This window comes from Silurus aristotelis, assembly GCF_946808225.1.
Source record: "Silurus aristotelis genome assembly, chromosome: 28".
Classification (NCBI taxonomy): domain Eukaryota; kingdom Metazoa; phylum Chordata; class Actinopteri; order Siluriformes; family Siluridae; genus Silurus; species Silurus aristotelis.
The window spans coordinates 17,049,196-17,066,369 of record NC_139601.1 but is presented as its reverse complement, the minus strand read 5'-3'; the positions used below and the strand labels follow the sequence as shown (position 1 = coordinate 17,066,369).

At 40.1% G+C, this 17,174-nt stretch overlaps 1 protein-coding gene and 2 pseudogenes across 6 annotated transcripts in view; all 3 read right to left on the bottom strand.

The window, feature by feature from the left end:
- flvcr2b (FLVCR choline and putative heme transporter 2b) overlaps positions 1-4,151 on the bottom strand; it is a 69,113-nt gene extending 64,962 nt beyond the window's left edge. For 2 of the 4 annotated variants that reach the window (XR_014532302.1, XR_014532303.1), the window contains exons 1-2: positions 3,152-4,138; positions 472-613 (exon numbers count right to left, since the gene is read on the bottom strand). Coding sequence is in view for 2 of the 4 variants with exons in the window: in XM_083534508.1 (XP_083390634.1) it covers positions 472-613; positions 3,152-3,718 (709 nt within the window). In the remaining 2 variants the exon portion in view is untranslated. Of the gene's footprint in view, positions 1-471; positions 614-3,151 lie in introns of all 4 variants that reach the window. The other 2 variants (XM_083534508.1, XM_083534507.1) reach the window with 2 other exon arrangements.
- Positions 4,152-10,005: 5,854 nt separating this feature from the next.
- Positions 10,006-11,010, bottom strand: LOC310722151 (trace amine-associated receptor 13c pseudogene; annotated as a pseudogene). The gene has a single exon. The product of its transcript is annotated as a trace amine-associated receptor 13c pseudogene (transcript).
- A 2,971-nt stretch (positions 11,011-13,981) lies between these two features.
- On the bottom strand, positions 13,982-14,974 carry LOC310722324 (trace amine-associated receptor 13c pseudogene; annotated as a pseudogene). Its single transcript has one exon. The product of its transcript is annotated as a trace amine-associated receptor 13c pseudogene (transcript).
- Between the last annotated feature and the right edge of the window lie 2,200 nt (positions 14,975-17,174).

Genomic DNA, 17,174 nt, shown 5'->3' with positions numbered 1-17,174 from the left:
TAGCGGGCGGATTGATTTATTTATTAGGCAGCAGGTGAACATTTTGTCCTCAAAGTTGATGTCAGAAGCAGGAAAAATGGGCGTAAGGAATTGTGCCAGTCTGACAAATTGCGACGTCTAGACGACTGGGTCAGAGCGTCTCCAGAACTGCAGCTCTCAGGGTCATGGGCTACAGCCTTCATAATGTTCTGCCTGATCAGTATCTGGGTTGGAGTGGTAGATCTTCTGCTATAGAGGTCCAACACTATTAAACACCTCTGTGATGAATGTGAACGCTGACTGCACCCCAGGAACCTCCTCATCTACATTACTACCTGACTTTACTAACACACTTATTGCTGAAAGAGTCTCCACAAAGTCTAGTGGAATATCTTCCCAGAAGAGTACAATAAACGAGGACTAAATGTTGAATGGGCAGTTAACAAAAAAAAGCATATACCGATTCTCACGGTTCTCGTGGCGTCCCCTTACCGATGATGACCAGGATGAAGAGGAAGGTGGCCACGCCCGCTGTGATGTAGAACATCACCTGAATGTGTTTGGCCAGCTCGTCCATGTCGTCTACGTTGGGAACCAGGATGGGCGGAACCAGAAAGCCGATGGCGATGCCGAGCTGTGAGGAGCAACATCAGAACATTAAAATTACCATCATGGTTAAAAACAGTCCTGATGTGTGAGGAAACGCCGATGAGGAACCGCAGTCCACAGGATAAACGGGGGACATTTTATCAAAGGAGACTGCAAAAATGGACGGAGTCACCCGACTACTAAAATCTCGAGTTTAATTACTAGTTTTTTTATTTAAAAAAGAAGGAAAATCCATTTAAAGAAATAAAGGCTGAATGTTTTTTTTCTTGAAAGGTCCTCACTGAACAGCTGGGCATAGACCACATCTGGACCACAGAAAATAAAAATTGTGTAAATACCTTTTGGCTAGCTGTGATTTCTGATTATTCCCTCCTCTCTTCTGGGAAGATGTTCTACTAGATTTTGGAATGTGCTTGTGGAGATTCACAAGTGTGTTAGTAAAGTCAGGTAGTAAAGCAGGGGAGAAGGTGAGGACACCTGGGGTGCAGTCAGCATGGTCACGTCACGACTGTTAAGGTCGTCCCATCAGTATTGAGATCAAAGCTCTATAACAGGAGATCTTCCTCTCCAAACCGGAATGGCTTTGTGCACAGGGGGGCATTGGGCAATGCTGGAACAGGTTTTTGGTTTCCAAGTTTAAGCGAATGCAAAGTTTAATACCGCAACCAGACGTCCTGTACAATCGTGTGCCTTCAACTTTGTGGCAACAGTCTGGAGAAGAAGCACATGTGGCAGGAATATGTGTGTTTACTGGGTTTAAGTATGAACGAGGACTTTAACCCGGCATGACCGAAGTTCTTAATGAAGCTTAACGAGGCTTAACGCTTTTGACGTGACCTTGTTGTTCCATGGTTAATGTTTTACTCTCAAAACAAAACAAAATTCTGAGTATAAATAAATAAGTGAAGTTCACACAAAAATACCTTTGTCTAGTAAACCTTTAGCTCACTGGCATTACGCCCAGAATCAAGCATGCGAATATGAACCCTCTCATCCACTCGAACCTCCATCAGAATCGAATACCGTCCCATTTGCTCTCCATGGACGTTGGTAGGTGAGGTCAGACTGACCAGCGCCTCCGGTGCCAATCAAGTGACTGCTTTGGTGGCTGTATGACGATAAGACACGCCTCTTACTGAACGAGACTCAGTGTCTTTATCTGTGATAAATGGACATTTGATGCCACCCAGATGAGGATGAGGTTCCCTCTTGAGTCCGGTTCCTAAACTGGTTTCTTCCTTATGCATCTCGGGAAGTTTTTCCTTCACCACAGTCGACACCGGCTTCTCATTAGGGACGGTTTGAAGACGAGCTTTTGCAAATTGTTAACATGAATTGTTTTAAAATAAACAATTATTCTCGAAACACCAGACTAAACATTTCGGTAAACAGAATCAAAATGCGCTAACGATCAACTCTGAAGGTACAAAGTATCTCATCGAGGACTGATAAAACTGCTCCTCACCAAGCCTTTAGGTGGAATTCGAAACATATCTGGGAATGTCCTGAAAGATGCTTGAAATTTAATCCATACCCTTACTTGCCTCATCACCCCCAAGTGGGTACGGTACTGTATATCGCCCTTCATGTGGTTAATCAAACACTATGGTATGGAGTGTAGGAAAATAAAAGCATGGATCCTCTGAACTGCGTCTAGAAACCCTGCTGAGACCCTGCAGATGTGTTCAGAAAAAACAATCTAACTTTTTCTCAAAGGTTACCCCCAGAATCCCACTTGGGACTGGGCCATGGCTTTACTACAGAGGGGTTTCTGGGCTACGTTCTTTCAACAAACAGATTCCATTTCACCCCACACAAACAGGGGTGGAACCCTGTCCACTAATTAATAGCATGTCCCAATGTGTCTGCAAGGAAGTCTGCAGGGTCTTGAAAAAGTTGAGGGTATTGCATCTATTCCAGGGGCTCAAAGGGATCGAACTTCAAGAGATGATGGTGGGATAAACATCACCTCCTTGCAGCGAAGGTGCTCCATGTCAGGTCTACAACTTCTCTTTCTTTTGGATAAAATAAAGACAGAAGCCCCCATAACTGCAACGACTACAAACACCCTTATTTTTTTTACTTGTCCAATAAATTGATATAAACAAATAAATGTGCCGACATTCACATTAGCAAAGAGGAATGACTGGAAATTTGAGACGCACCAGAACTGCTCAGGGAAACTTGGAACAAAAATTTCGTTTTATTGAGTAGTTCATTGAGTACAGTTCACAAATAGCCCTGCAAGCACTGTGGATTCTGTCAGCTATTCTGAGATCCTTTTAGCCTTCAGAGCCAGGACGAGTTCCTCACCTCTGTGTGTCAGGGTGAAAACAGCTTCCAGAGCCGTAAAAAGGCTTGTATCCTTCAAGCCCAGCTAGCTAAAGGCATAATATTCTCATGCAAATTTTTTTTATCAGTTTATTAACATGCTTGTTAAACGTAATCAGTGTGACTCTCACAGAGTTCCAAAATGCCCTGAAGATGTTTGAGGTGTCAGGAGTCAGATTATGGGACCTGATCCACTGAGAGTTAATGGCAATAAATAGATTAATAAACACACCTGATTTCCGAAAACACCGATAGAGCAGGCGGTGGAAACCTCATGGGAGCCGAACCACACGGAGGCGATGCGTGAGGGCATCCCGAGGATGAACACCTGAGCCATGGAGCAGGTCACCTGGCCCAGAAAGGTGATGGGGAAAAGGTTGGGCCTGGCGCTGGCCACTTTGATCCAGGTGCCGGCGCAGTTGAGGGCGGTAGCGGCAAGCGCCACCACACGGAGCCCCTTCTTGTCCAGGAGCCACGTGACGGGAAAGATGAGCGGGATGTAGGTGAGCATGTATATCATGGACATCCAGTCGATGGTGAAGGAGTCGACTTTGTAGAACTTCATGAAGATGTTGTTAATGATGCCGTACTGGATCCACTGGTACGAGTTGCAAAGCGAGTAGGAGCTGAACAGAAAGACGATCAGCCATCGCCTCATGTACAGACGGGTCTCCAGATGGCCCGGGAACTGCCCTGGGGACACGACGGGCTCCGAGTGAACTGCCCCATGGCTTTCGCTCGGGGTCTCAGAGAAACATTTCTCGATTACCTCTCCGTCTGAGTTTTTCTGCTCTTCCATGATGTGAAATTCAACATACAAATCAGATCTTCTCTGAAATGATCATTTCAGGGGAACACAAAAGATCTGGTCCAATCAACCATCATTCCAGAGTCTATAATTAAATCTGACTTAGAAATGCAACTTAACCAGATCATCAAGTTATAGTTAACTCCTATTTACATACCATTAGGGACACACACACACTCACTCTCACTCTCACACACACACACACACACACACACACACACAATACTCTATTTACATTAACACAACAAATCTGTACACAAGCTACAAAAGAGATGAAGTCATGAATCCAGAGTCACAGAGCTGCGGGTTTCAGCTACACTGAGAAGTTCCGGTTTCCTCCTGAACAGTCGAAACTTTCTGCTGAACTTCAAACTAAAATGAAAAACCCATTGACGCGCAGGCACGCTAGCCCCTCCCCCCTCGCCTCCTGATTGGTCAGGAGTCATACCGCCTTCTACTACAAGCACAGAGCTCTGATTGGACCAGACGCAATTTTTTTTTTTTCGCCTCCAAAATGAAAGTTAACACAGAAATATAAACTGGCAAAAATAAATAATAAACAAAAAGAATAAATTAATTCATTCATTCATTTTCTCCCGCTTATCTATAAAATCCGCGAGAATAAATCAATAAATAATAAAAATAAAAAAGCCAGCATTTTCATCGATATATTTATGAGCATAATGAAAATATATAAACACATAAATCATATAAATTAGTAAAAACGTTCTACATTTATAATCACTGTATAATCATTTTACCAGAAAATAAAAGAACCAAAACAAAAACGAATATTTAAATATACCTTTTTTTTTTTTTTATAAATTTGTTTTTGTTTTGTTTGTTCAGAAAGATAAAAAAATGCATTTATAATGATTAAATAAAATAAATCAAATGATGAACATATAATTTGCGATCAATAAATAAATGAAATAAAAATTTAACAAAGTTATAGTGAGTTCATGGAGGTCTTTCGCCTTTTCTGCGCATGCGTGCCAGATCTTAAAATAAATAAATAAATAAATAAATAAATAAATAAATAAATAAATAAATAAATAAATAAATAAAAAGATATATAATTAATAACAGGGGAAAAATACATAGAAATGTAAGCGTTATTAAAAAAATCGAAATATGATTATTTTTCCAAATCTCTCACACGGACTTTAAAAGTGAACAATATCAGGAACGTAAAAGACGGAGAGGGAGACGGATGATCCGCTGTGGCGACCCCTAATGGGAAGAAGTAGAAGATCAGGAATGTAAAAATAGAAATAAAAATCAATATAAGAGCAGTTACAATGAAACATCTGCGCCATCTGCTGGTCCACTCTGTTAACTGCACTTCTACTGGAATTAACCAACATCAGTGATGAGGAGTTGTTGGTGCCAGTGAGTCGACTCATTCGGCTCCCAAATGACTCACCACCTTTTCGTTTCCTAATTCGAATATTCAACGTTAGAAATGAATCATATACGAGAGTCGGCGCTCATGGCTCACTTTAAAGATTCACATAAAAGAACCGATTCTTTTACTGTTTGTTAATGTTTAAGACTAGAGTTAATTAATATTTATAATAATTAATATTTATAATATACAATAAATTAATTTATTTTTATAAAAGGAAACTTTTATTTCCTATTTTTAATAGCTTTTTAAACCTGTTAAGTTTGCAGATTTTGCTAAGTCGGCTAGTTGATAAACCTAATCATAGCTGTTTTTAAAAGTAAATGTTTGCTAGTGAAATTTGAATGCTAATTTTAGTCAATTACATTTGCTGTGGTTAAATCAGCTATTTACTGAGTTTAATGATTGCGGTAGGTATTTTGCAACAGGACTTAGCGTTAGTGTTTATTTCTCCGGTGAAACTTGGATAGCGAGGAAGCGTAGCGCTAGCTGTAGTCAGCAAAGCACGTCACTGAAATCAGTCTGCCATGATTAGCAGTCTTCTGAGTTTCCAGAGTTTCAACCAAAATCTACGCTGTTGAGACATGTGAAGGGACACGTCAGAGGTTTTGGTCATGTATCGGAGAAAAGACGTGTACTGTATATTCAACAGAAGCAAAGTGGAATGGATGGAGGTTCTTGTAGTGAGAGGCTATTTGAGGTCATGCAGACAGACAGAACATCTCCTTTCGGTATGTGAAGGACGGAGGTGTGAAAGACAGAAGAAGAAAAGCAGATTATTACTGGTTTAAAGGCTTTTTTGATATGAAACCAGTGTTTGCATATTTGTCCCCTTTTTGCTGAAGGGCCTGGAATTTGGTCTCCACTGGGTTCTGATTGGTTCAGCAGTTCTGAACATCATCTCACAAAATCAGTGATGTTCCACCAAATATTTGGACTTGAATTCAGAAACAATTGGAGCCCTGGATTTAGAAGTAGGAAACCCACAAGCTTTAGTTGTAAGGAGCAGGTGGGTGGATGCAGGTGCAGATCATTTTTTATTACAAATAAAGAAACAACATAAAACAACCGGACATGGACCCAAGAATCAAACCCTGAACAAGCACCATGAATGATGTGTGGGGACAGACAACTGTGATTGGAGGGAAAAAGGTGCAAATGTACTCATGTGACATGACTCAGGGAGGTTCAGGGGCTAATGGGATATGGCCTGGATGGATTGATTGATGTTCATACCAGGCAGTCATCAGCTTCTTGTGGAATGGGGTGTAGCATTGAGGATGACTTCAGGCCACATGTCCTCCTGTTGGATCGCCATTGCAGCCATTTGTTGCACCCGGAAGTACATAAACGTGTGGGGTTAGTAAGGGTTGCTTCTAATACCAGTCATGGTGCTTCTTCAAGAGTATAAAGAGCAGTACTTGGAACTAGTGATGTCCGGTTCGTGAACGAATCGTTCATTTGAACTGGTTCTTTTTAGTGAACCGGTCGAACCGGTTCACCAAATCGGACTGAATCGTTCAAAACAGTTCGCGTCTCAAATCAGCACTAATCAACAAAATGACTCAAGTTACTCACTTTTGAATGTGTATGAGCTTCTATCCGACTCAAAATAAATCAATATCCCTGAGAATGGGGTTCTTCTCTAGTTTCTTCAACAGTACACACATTAAACTGAAACATGCTGCTGAACAAGTGATCGTCACTGAGCATGCGCATACCTGCCGATTCCGAGCAGCACACATACTGCTGTTCTCGAGTCACCAGTACTGTATCAAGAACCGTTTCTTTCAGACACGTCCGACATACTGAGAACGATCATGAGCTGTTAACACGGAGCATGCGCGGCTAAACAAACAGTCCACATGCTGCTACCGCGGTTCTCGAGCCTCGATTCATATACTGGTTGCTAGTTTTTAAATCTCCAGTACACAGAATCAAAAACCGACACGTCCGACATATAACAACGATACACACACACACACACACACACACACACACACACACACACACACACACACACACACACACTTTTAGGACTCCGAATCAGGTGCGTTCGACACACTGTAAAGGCTGGTGCTGCGCTGCTGATATATGAGCACAGGTGAACTGAGGACTTAAATAAAAAGTAAGTTTATTTACTAACAACCTAAAACATCAACGTTTTGCACATCAGTGCCTGTATTGGGTGATTTAGTGCAAAACGTAAATGTAAGGAACATTTCTAAGATGATGATGATGATTTAATTTAAACAGATAAGCTTTATGCCCTCATGCAATAGACATGACTTTATTTAAATGTGTTTAGTGTGTATGTTCATCCGCCGAAATGATATTTGGTTATGCATGACTTCATGACGTAAGGATGTAAAAGAACTGGTGAAACGTTTTTTTGAACCGGTTCTTTGAAACGAACTGTCCGAAAGAACTGATTCACAAAAAAGAATCGGACTTCCCATCACTACTTGGAGCTGGGAAAGGACTCAGAAGGAACGTTCTTGCTCAGTTCTTATTAACATGGGAGAAGACAAGCAGCAGAAGAAACATTAAATCAGGTGACTGTTTTCACACGTGGCTATTTTTGATTTTCTTGGTGATGTCAGCAGATGAAGCGATAACAAGACACGCGATTCTTTCACAGCCTTCAGAGCCGCAGGGACGTTTCCTGTTACCGTGGACGCAATTCCCGTGATGCCCTCACGACACAAACACAGAGGGAAACATATGAGATAATTACATGTCAGGAGACCTGAATCACACCACTACAGAATTTACCTCAGGCACAGGGGATGCTGCCTTTTTGACCATCAATCCTGATGGCCAGAACATCTGAGGAGGCAATGTCTGTGGTTCATGATCATCTACACTGAATAAGTCATATATCTACAATATTGTGGAACTATAAAAGGTTCAGTGAATAGCAATAAACTTCTTGTTTGTACCTCTAAAAGAAAAATTTTGCACCCCCTAGTGATAGAAATGTACCTTTGTGTCCTGGTATGGTTTCAAATGTAATCTTTCCATAGAATTTCACTAATGTTCTGCTGAACTGAGGTACCAATGTTCAGAAGTACTTTTCTAGAGCAGTATAGCATTTGTACTCTTAAGGTACATTGCTGTACCTTGAGTATTTCTGTGTGTAATTTGAGATCATTATTACCAGTGGCTTTGCCCAATCCAATGTATTTAACAGAAAGAGTTACTGTAAATAGTCATCACAATCACCACAAGAAAAAGTGGAAGCAGAAAGATGAATGAATGAATCAATACATTCTGTGAATTTGAAGCAGCAGAAAAAATGGTGAGATAAACGTGACATCGGATGCCTTTAGGTCAATGCGATTCAAACAAAAACAGGAGACCAAAGATTGAACCTTGAGGGACATTGTGTACAACAGGGGCACAAAAGCATTTATGATTACCAGTAGTGATAAATTTGTATCTACCTGAAAGGTTAAGACAGAGACAGGGATAAAGGAAAGGCAGAAGAGCAGAATGCTATGGATAATCTCATCATATGCACTGAGATCTAACAGAATAAGACTGTTGATGGCACCAGGATTAGTAGATCATTAGTGAAAGCTTTTTATTAAGAAGCATGCAAAAGTCTGAGAGCATTAATGAAAATGCTTCTCTTTCACCAATTTAAAACTGGCATTTTAAATTACAAATTATGTGATCAAGAATAACTTGTTTACAGAAAAATCATGTTTGGTCCACTTGGTCCATCTCTACCCGCCCGAAACACATTCATGAAAGAAAGTTGATAATGCGGGGTCTGTTTGGAGTATTTATATCTCATTATAATTTTGGATGAACTCAGGGTTGTGGTTGACTTAGGGTAATTGAGAGGTCCAACAGTGATTGGGGCAACTTGGTTCTCCAGTTGGTGTGTAAAAAAAGGGGGCGTCTATAATTGATGCAAATGCGATGTCTTGCATTGACAAACCGCTCCATCTGAATTATGCGGCCTGCTCTTATTCAATACTGAAGATCCATGAACTTCAACATCTCATGAAAAAAACGACATATTCCACTCCCTATGGGATACACTAGTTTAACTGCAAGCAGCTCCCTGGTGTGAGTTGGGGGATGGGAGGGTGTGGCAGTGGGGATATGGGCGAGCATCAGCTCTAGACAGAGAGATGCATGTTCATGGGTAATGATTCTTATTTTCATTGAGAGTTTTGAACAAGACAAAAGATGGAAGAAAACGAGAGAACCAGAAAGTATGGTGCTGTAAGAGCATTCGCAAAAGGCTTCGATAAGCAAATGTGCTGAAGCTGCTTAAGCTGTCACCATTCCAGGAACCAACACCTAGCGTGAATCTTTAGATAAAGTAAGTGTAGAGGTTTAAAAAAGATAAACATTTTATTCAGGTTCTTTGGCACAAGACAGTCTATAGTAATATTTTCTTATTGATTTGAGATCTGATTGAAATCAAATGTAAAGTGGATAAGACGTGTAATGTCTCCATATGTTCCTGGTTCTGGACTAATTGGACCTTGGGTTATGCATTTAATAGAAGGTCCAACAAAAGCATGAACAAATTGCCATCCTGTATTGATAAAGCTCTTAGCAATATTTCTTAAATGAATGCAGGCTTCTGTAGAACAGTGGAAGATAATACCATATTCATGAATACTTTAACCAGGAGGCAGCAGGTTTTCAGAAAAAAGCAGTAGGAATAAATCAGCACAAGCAAGGAGACACAGTTCTGATACATTTTTACATAAATATCAAAATTTCTGTAGTTCATACCCCTTTAGCTTTAATTAAATTGCCCACCAGACTGTGGTCTCAGATTTCTGGACCTCATTGAATGCCAGTGTTCTTGTATAAGCCTACATACATACAGTCTAAAACACATTTATGAAAATATATTGATTAATGCAGAATCTGTCTGAAATATTTGCACAGTTATAATTAATTTAACGCACCTCCTAAACCACGGATAAAACAGAGCGTAAATAACTGGATTAATGGTGGAATTCAGATACAACACAATAAAGACTTTCTGAAAAGTTTCTGCCTGTAGTTTAATAATGTCACCTAATAAACTGTAAATAAAATACGGAAGTAAACACGCCAGAAACACGGACACTAAAATACCGAGGACTTTGGCTGCTTTTCTCTCAGATTTCATGGAGTGGGAGGTGATTTTCTGTGTTTGAGGTCGTGTGTGATTATTAAGCTCTCTGATAGCAGTGGCGTGTTTCTTAGCGATCAGAAAAACCAGACTGTACAATATGATTATGACAGAAAGTGGAAATATAAATGTTATTATAAGATCAATTACAGACCAAATCTCATTGAGAAAAAGAAAACACTCTCCAGGACACATTACAGTGTTTGTGAAGCTTCCGTTGAAGTAACAGAGTAAAATGTTATACAACAGAGAAGCAAACCAGTTGGAAAACACTACGATGCTCATGGTCCTCCTAGAGATATTGTTAGTGTAGAGAAAAGGGTTTGAGAGCGCCAGATAGCGATCCACAGCGATCAGAGCAACATTATAGATGGATAAACTCGTTAGAATATAACCAGTAATCAAAAAACTGATGCAGTATTTTGTATCAAATATCCAACACAGCTCAATGGTCCAGATTAACACCGGGGGCATCACTAAAGCACCGATGAAGAAATCCGACACGGCCAGTGAGAGCACGAGCATGTTGGTTGGTGTGTGAAGCTGCTTGAAGTGAAGAACAGAGATGATGACGAGCAGATTTCCACACACTGTTAGAAGAACCACAGCAGCTGAACACACGTACAGTAAGATATAAACTGCAGGAGATACAGATCTCTCTGGACAGGAGAAATGCTCACAGCGATCCGAGAGATTCAACTCCGTCACGTTTATGAATACAGCCATTTTTTTTTAAGTCTGTTACATTATAGTTAAATGAATTTTAAGTCTGGCAGCTCGGATATTTTTATAGTTAAGCAATGATGCACGCCCCCAAGTTTGATTGACACTCTAATGGATATGATGTCATGCCTTGGAGAGGAAAAAAAGACCACAGAAGGCACTGAGCACAATAAAAAACACTTCTACTGATTTGATTCTTCAGTTTACATATCAGAAAGCCTTAACAGAAACCAAGGCATTAAGAAATCCACAAAAACTACTAGCACTTAGAAACTGCAGTGTGAATCAAGAAAAAATATAAAAATGCTGCAAATGTAAACAGAATGCAACCATTAATGTTATCATCAAAAAAGAGTCCCTAAAAGTTTATCTGTAATCAGTGATCCAGTGAAGCTGTAGCAAGAAAAATCTCCCCGAGATATAATGATGAAACCTTCAGGAACCCATCCTGATCTGGGTGATACCAAAAGTCCATTCATCATAGTTCCATCACTGTTGAGGTTATCATCTGTTCACAAATGGATGCTTGAATGCAAATTTGTTCATGGTGAATGCAGAAAGAGGACGCTGTATCAAACTCTTTATATAAATCACAGTCCAAATCCATCTTCATGATTCTTAAATTCACAAGAACCTCATGGAGCTTTATGTTATTCATATGGAACCATTCTCAGTTGGCCTCCAAATGAAGATAAATCTAGAAGAAGGGCATCAGGATAGATCAGTAAAGAAGAATTTGACAGGATCATTGGTAAATCAGGAGCATAAGAAGCTCAAAAGTGAGACAGAGAAACATGGTATTAATTAGTATGCTTGTTGCCCCATAATAGACAGAACCACTGTGTGATATGATCAGAGTGCATGTAGGGATTCCAGAAAGACCAGCTATGACCACATGACTAAAAAGAAGCGCTAGAAGGTAACACAGACATAAGGGAGCTCTGGGTTATTAAGCTCCATCCACTTTATCATCATCAAACCTGAGTGAATTTGTAAGAGTGAGGAGGAGCCAGTATCAAGACATCGCAGTTTACCATGATCACTCCAGATCTACTCCTTTTACTAAAAAAAGATTGAAAAAAGGCCTGAACGATTGAAAAAAGCCCTGACTAAACGTTTTCACACTGGGACGGTGTCTGAGTCCTGGACAATCATTGAAAAGCTGTTCCCGTAATTGTGGGGCTTTGTAAGAGAAAGATCTGCTCCCTGCTGTAGTGTTCACTATTCAATGTACCAACAAATAGCCTGCACCTTTTGATCAAATTAATAAACCAAAGTTTGCTCAGGCCCTGTGGCGTGAAGCCATTCAGTGATTTTATATATCAGTAGTAGCATTTTAGAATCAATGCAAGTTTCGACTGGGAGCAAATGTAGTGTGGATAAGACAACTTTTGCGTCTGATTTACAGAACATTCACACAGTAAGGCATTACAGTAGTCCAACCTGGATGTAACAAAAGCATAAACTATTTCTTTCTGCATTATACAATGACATATTTCAGAAAGTTGCCTTCTAGCTGCTTATGGTTCTAGAAAAAGAACTCCAGTTTTTATCAGAATTTAGTATAAAAAGTTATAATCATCCACTGTCTAATGTCCTTCACACACTCCTCAATCTCACCTCATCTGGTTTGAAATATTCAGCTGTGTATCATCAGCTTAGCAATGGAAGCGAATACCATGTTTATGTATAATTTCACCCAGAGGCAGCAGATATAAAGAGAAAAGCAGTGGGCCCAAGACAGATCCTTGTAGAACACCAAACTTTACCTCAGAGAGTGTGGAGAACTCACTATTTACATCAACAAACTGATAGCAGTCAAATAAGACCTGAGCCAGGAAAGAGCTGTTCCCTTTATTTAAACAAAGTTCTCCAGTCCAGCAAGCAGGAGATGATGATCAATGGTGTGAAAAGCTGCACTGAGGTCGAGCAAAACAAGTAAAGAGACAAAACCATGATCAGAGGCCAATAACAGTCATTTACCACCTTAACTAGCGCCGTCTCTGTGCTATGATGAGGCCGAAATCCTGACTGATACATTTCATAAATGTTGTTCCTCAGTAGATGTGAGCAGAACTGCTGTGCTACAACCTTTTCTAGAATCTTGGAGATAAAGGGGAGGTTTGATATTAGTCTGTAGTTGGACAGCTGACAGGGTGAAGGTCAGGTTTCTTAATTAGGGGGTTGATAACTGCAGTTTGAAGGATTTTGGTACAAAACCAGTGCTAATGAAAGAATTCTTTACCTTAAGAACATGTTTGATTGCTTCTGAAATGATCCATTTGAAGAAACATCACAACACAAAAGACAGAGAACAAAATTTCTGTTGTGCAAATAAATGAAATTAATTCACTCTCTTGAGGAGAAAACAAATGTTGATCTGTTATAATATATTTTTATGTACAGGGTTATTTATAAAATGATCTGCTTTTAAATGAATAGTTTGGATTTTTTTGCCAGAAATTTTGAAATCTGTCACTGAACATTTAATAAAATCACTGCTACTGTACTACCTATTGATGGTGTGCATTTTAGTGTGAGGATCTTTTCCTAGTTAATTTTGTGACAAATTTATCTTCTGTAAACGTAGAAAGATATGAAGATCTAGCGGCTCTAAAAGCTTTTTTATAACTCAGGAGGTTGTCCATGAGAGTGCAATCTACAGTACTACCAATTAACATTACGTTTTTACATTTACCTTTAAATTTCATCCTGCTTTAAAGTATACGCATGATCATGTATGAGCGCATTGCTAATTATAACCTGCAAATAGTTCATAATCATGCATATTGTACATTAAGGATATAAACCATTTTCTGTCTTTCTTCTAAAACATTGATAAATTCCAGGTTTAAACAAAACCAAAACATTCAGAGGTTTTTCAATGTCGTCCCAGAATATTTTACCTTACTGAATAGCAGTGTTACTCTTTATACATACATGAAAACATACATACATATAATCCAAAGCACATTCATGTAGGGATATTTATTAAAGCAGAGTCTGTTTGGAATATTTTCAGAGTTAGAATTAATTTAATGCACCTCCTAAACCACGGATAAAACAGAGCGTAAATAACCGGATTAATGGTGGAATTTAGATAAAACACTGTAAAGACCTTCAAAAATGTTTCTGACTGGAGTTCAATAATGTCACCTAATAAACTGTAAATATAATATGGAAGTAAAAAAATCAGAAACACAGACACTAAAATACCGAGGACTTTGGCTGCTTTTCTCTCAGATTTCATGGAGTGGGAGGTGATTTTCTGTGTTTGAGGTCGTGTGTGATTATTAAGCTCTCTGATAGCAGTGGCGTGTTTCTTAGCGATCAGAAAAACCAGACAGTACGATATGATTATGACAGAAAGTGGAAATATAAATGTTATTACAAGATCAATTACAGACCAAACCTCATTGAGAAAAAAAAAACACTCTCCAGGACACATTATAGAACTTGTGAAGCTTCCATTAAAATAACAGAGTAAAATGTTATACAACAGAGAAGCAAACCAGTTGGAAAACACCACGATGCTCATGGTTCTTCTAGAGATATTGTTAGTGTAGAGAAAAGGGTTTGAAAGAGCCAAATAGCGATCCACAGCGATCAGAGCAACATTATAGATGGATAAACTCGTTAGAATATAACCAGTAATCAAAAAACTGATGCAGTAGCCTGTTTCAAAGATCCAGCATGACTCAATGGCCCAGATTAACACAGAGGGCATCACTAAAGCACCGATGAGGAAATCCGACACAGCCAGAGAGAGAACGAGGATGTTGGTCGGTGTGTGAAGCTGTTTGAAGTGAAAAACAGAGATGATGACAAGCAGATTTCCACACAATGTTAGAAGAACCACAGCAGCTGAACACACATAGAGTAAGTTATAAAGTGCAGGAGATACAGATCTCTTTGAACAGGAGAAATGCTCACAGATATCAGACTGGTTCAATTCTGTCAGGTTCATGAAGACATTCATTTTTAAACAAAGCCCCTGTTACATTGTGGTCAAAGGACCCACAGGTCAGGCAGCTTAGATATTTTTATAGTTTAGAAATGATGCACGCCCCCAAGTTTGACTGAAGCATGATGTCATACCTCAGGGAGAAAAAAACACAGAAGTCATTAGTTCATCTGAGTGCTGGTGTTTTAACTCTACCATTCACTCTGCTTTTCATTTACAAACTGACACTCAACCACGCCCCCCCACTGGCTTGCACAAGCTCTGAATGTCCATTTATTACAGATTCACGATGTTGAGGTGCAGTGACGGTAATCAGATGTAAACTGTAGTCCTGAGGCAGCGCATCATTTTCCTGAACAGGATAAAACACTGAACCAGTTCTCGGTCCAGTGGCAGTGTTACATCAAGGTGTTTATTCTTACACCAACACACTGACTGTTCTGACAAGTGGAATGGTAAGACTTTTAACGTTAGGGGAAAGATATTAGGGTTATATAAAGGCAACTTGGAACAGTATGTCTTCTGTTTTAGAGAAAACATGTAAAACCTTTTGTTAATATAGTTGATCGGGATTCAAAACCTCTAAGACTTCTGAGCAAATGATTCTGATCTGATCCAGAAAAATTCCACAACCAATTTCAAGTAACATCAATATTTTATTTGTCAGAATTTTCCTCCTATTTGCTCATTGAATCATCCAGTACTACTGACAAGAAGTGACATGGACAAAGTGAAAGAGAGTGAAAGAAAAAGAATCTCCAGGATTGGGACTGGAGACAAGCAATTGAAATTAAACTGTGTATAAAAGCTGGTTAAATACATAAACCTGGTCTTAAATACCAGTAATTGATCAGTACGAGTGGACAAGTGCAGGGAACATGGGTTGCCAAGCGAATCCTGGTTTTGTTTTTATGTGAGAGAGAGGCAGCGAGAGAACCTAAGGGGGGGCTTGGCAGGTGGATCCCTGACATTACCCCCCCTCTAGGGGCAGCAGCTGACACCCCAAACCCACCCACACCAGGTGGGCCAGGGCACTCCGAGGAAGGCCTCGCCATCGGCAAGGAACAGGGGAATGCCGGAAAGGACCAGGGGTGGAGCGACGCTCCCTGTGGAGATCAGGGACTGAGTGACGCCCTCAGCGTAAATCAGGGGCTAAGCGATGCTCTTTTCGGAGATCAGAGGCTGAGCGGCGCCCACTACTGAGGTCTGGAACGAAGCGATGCCCTCTGCGGAGATCAGAGGCCAAGCGACGAAGAGGCCAAGCGACGAAGCCCTCAGAGATACTTGGGATGGCAGCGTCGCCTTCCGGAGAACTTTGAACCTCAACCTCGCCCTCCAAGGTTGTCACCCTGCAAGGGCTCTGAGAGTCGATGGAGCTTCCAGAGTGGTCTTGAAGTGTGATGGTCTCCTGGGAGAAGTTTAGGACCATGACGTCGTCTTCCGAGATACCTTGGAGAGCGACCTTGCGCTTCCGTAAGGGTCTTGAAGCACAACGGTGCCTTGTCAGCTGTTCACAGATGGACGCTTGAATGCAAATTTGTTCATGGTGAATGCAGAAAAAGAGGGGTGATGTTGCAATGTGTTTCTAATAAGAACTCTTGCTTCTTGATTACTTGGAGCTTTTTCATGCCCTTACTAGAACATTTACACAGTAAGGCATTACAGTAGTCCAACATGGATATAACAAAAGCATGAACTATTTTTTTCTGCATTATACAATTAAATTTTTTTTTATACATTTTAGCAACATTTCTAAGATGAAAGAAATCTATATAAGCTTTAAAGGAATGACTGGAGTCAATAATCACACCATGCTATTTTACTGCTGCATGTGATGAGACAGAAACACCATCCAGAAATACTCTGTAATCAGAAACTTACACAAGCTCTGAATGTCCATTTATTACAGATAAATGAGCAGTCTGTTGACATTAACTACAATCCAAATCCAAATCTTCAAAGCTCCTTATTTTGTCCTTTAGTTCTTCTGTTTCCTCAGCATACCTCCAGGCTTCCTAAATGCTGTACTGCAAAGTGAGGTGTGTGTATGGGGATTTACAACAATAACCCTTAGTGGACATCACAATCGGATTCAGGGGACAAATTGAAGGCAGTGCCAATTCCTGCCAACTCAGTTCCAATTCCTGTGGACTTCAGGTAGGAGACAAGAGGCACACATGACATCACCAACATCAATGGGATG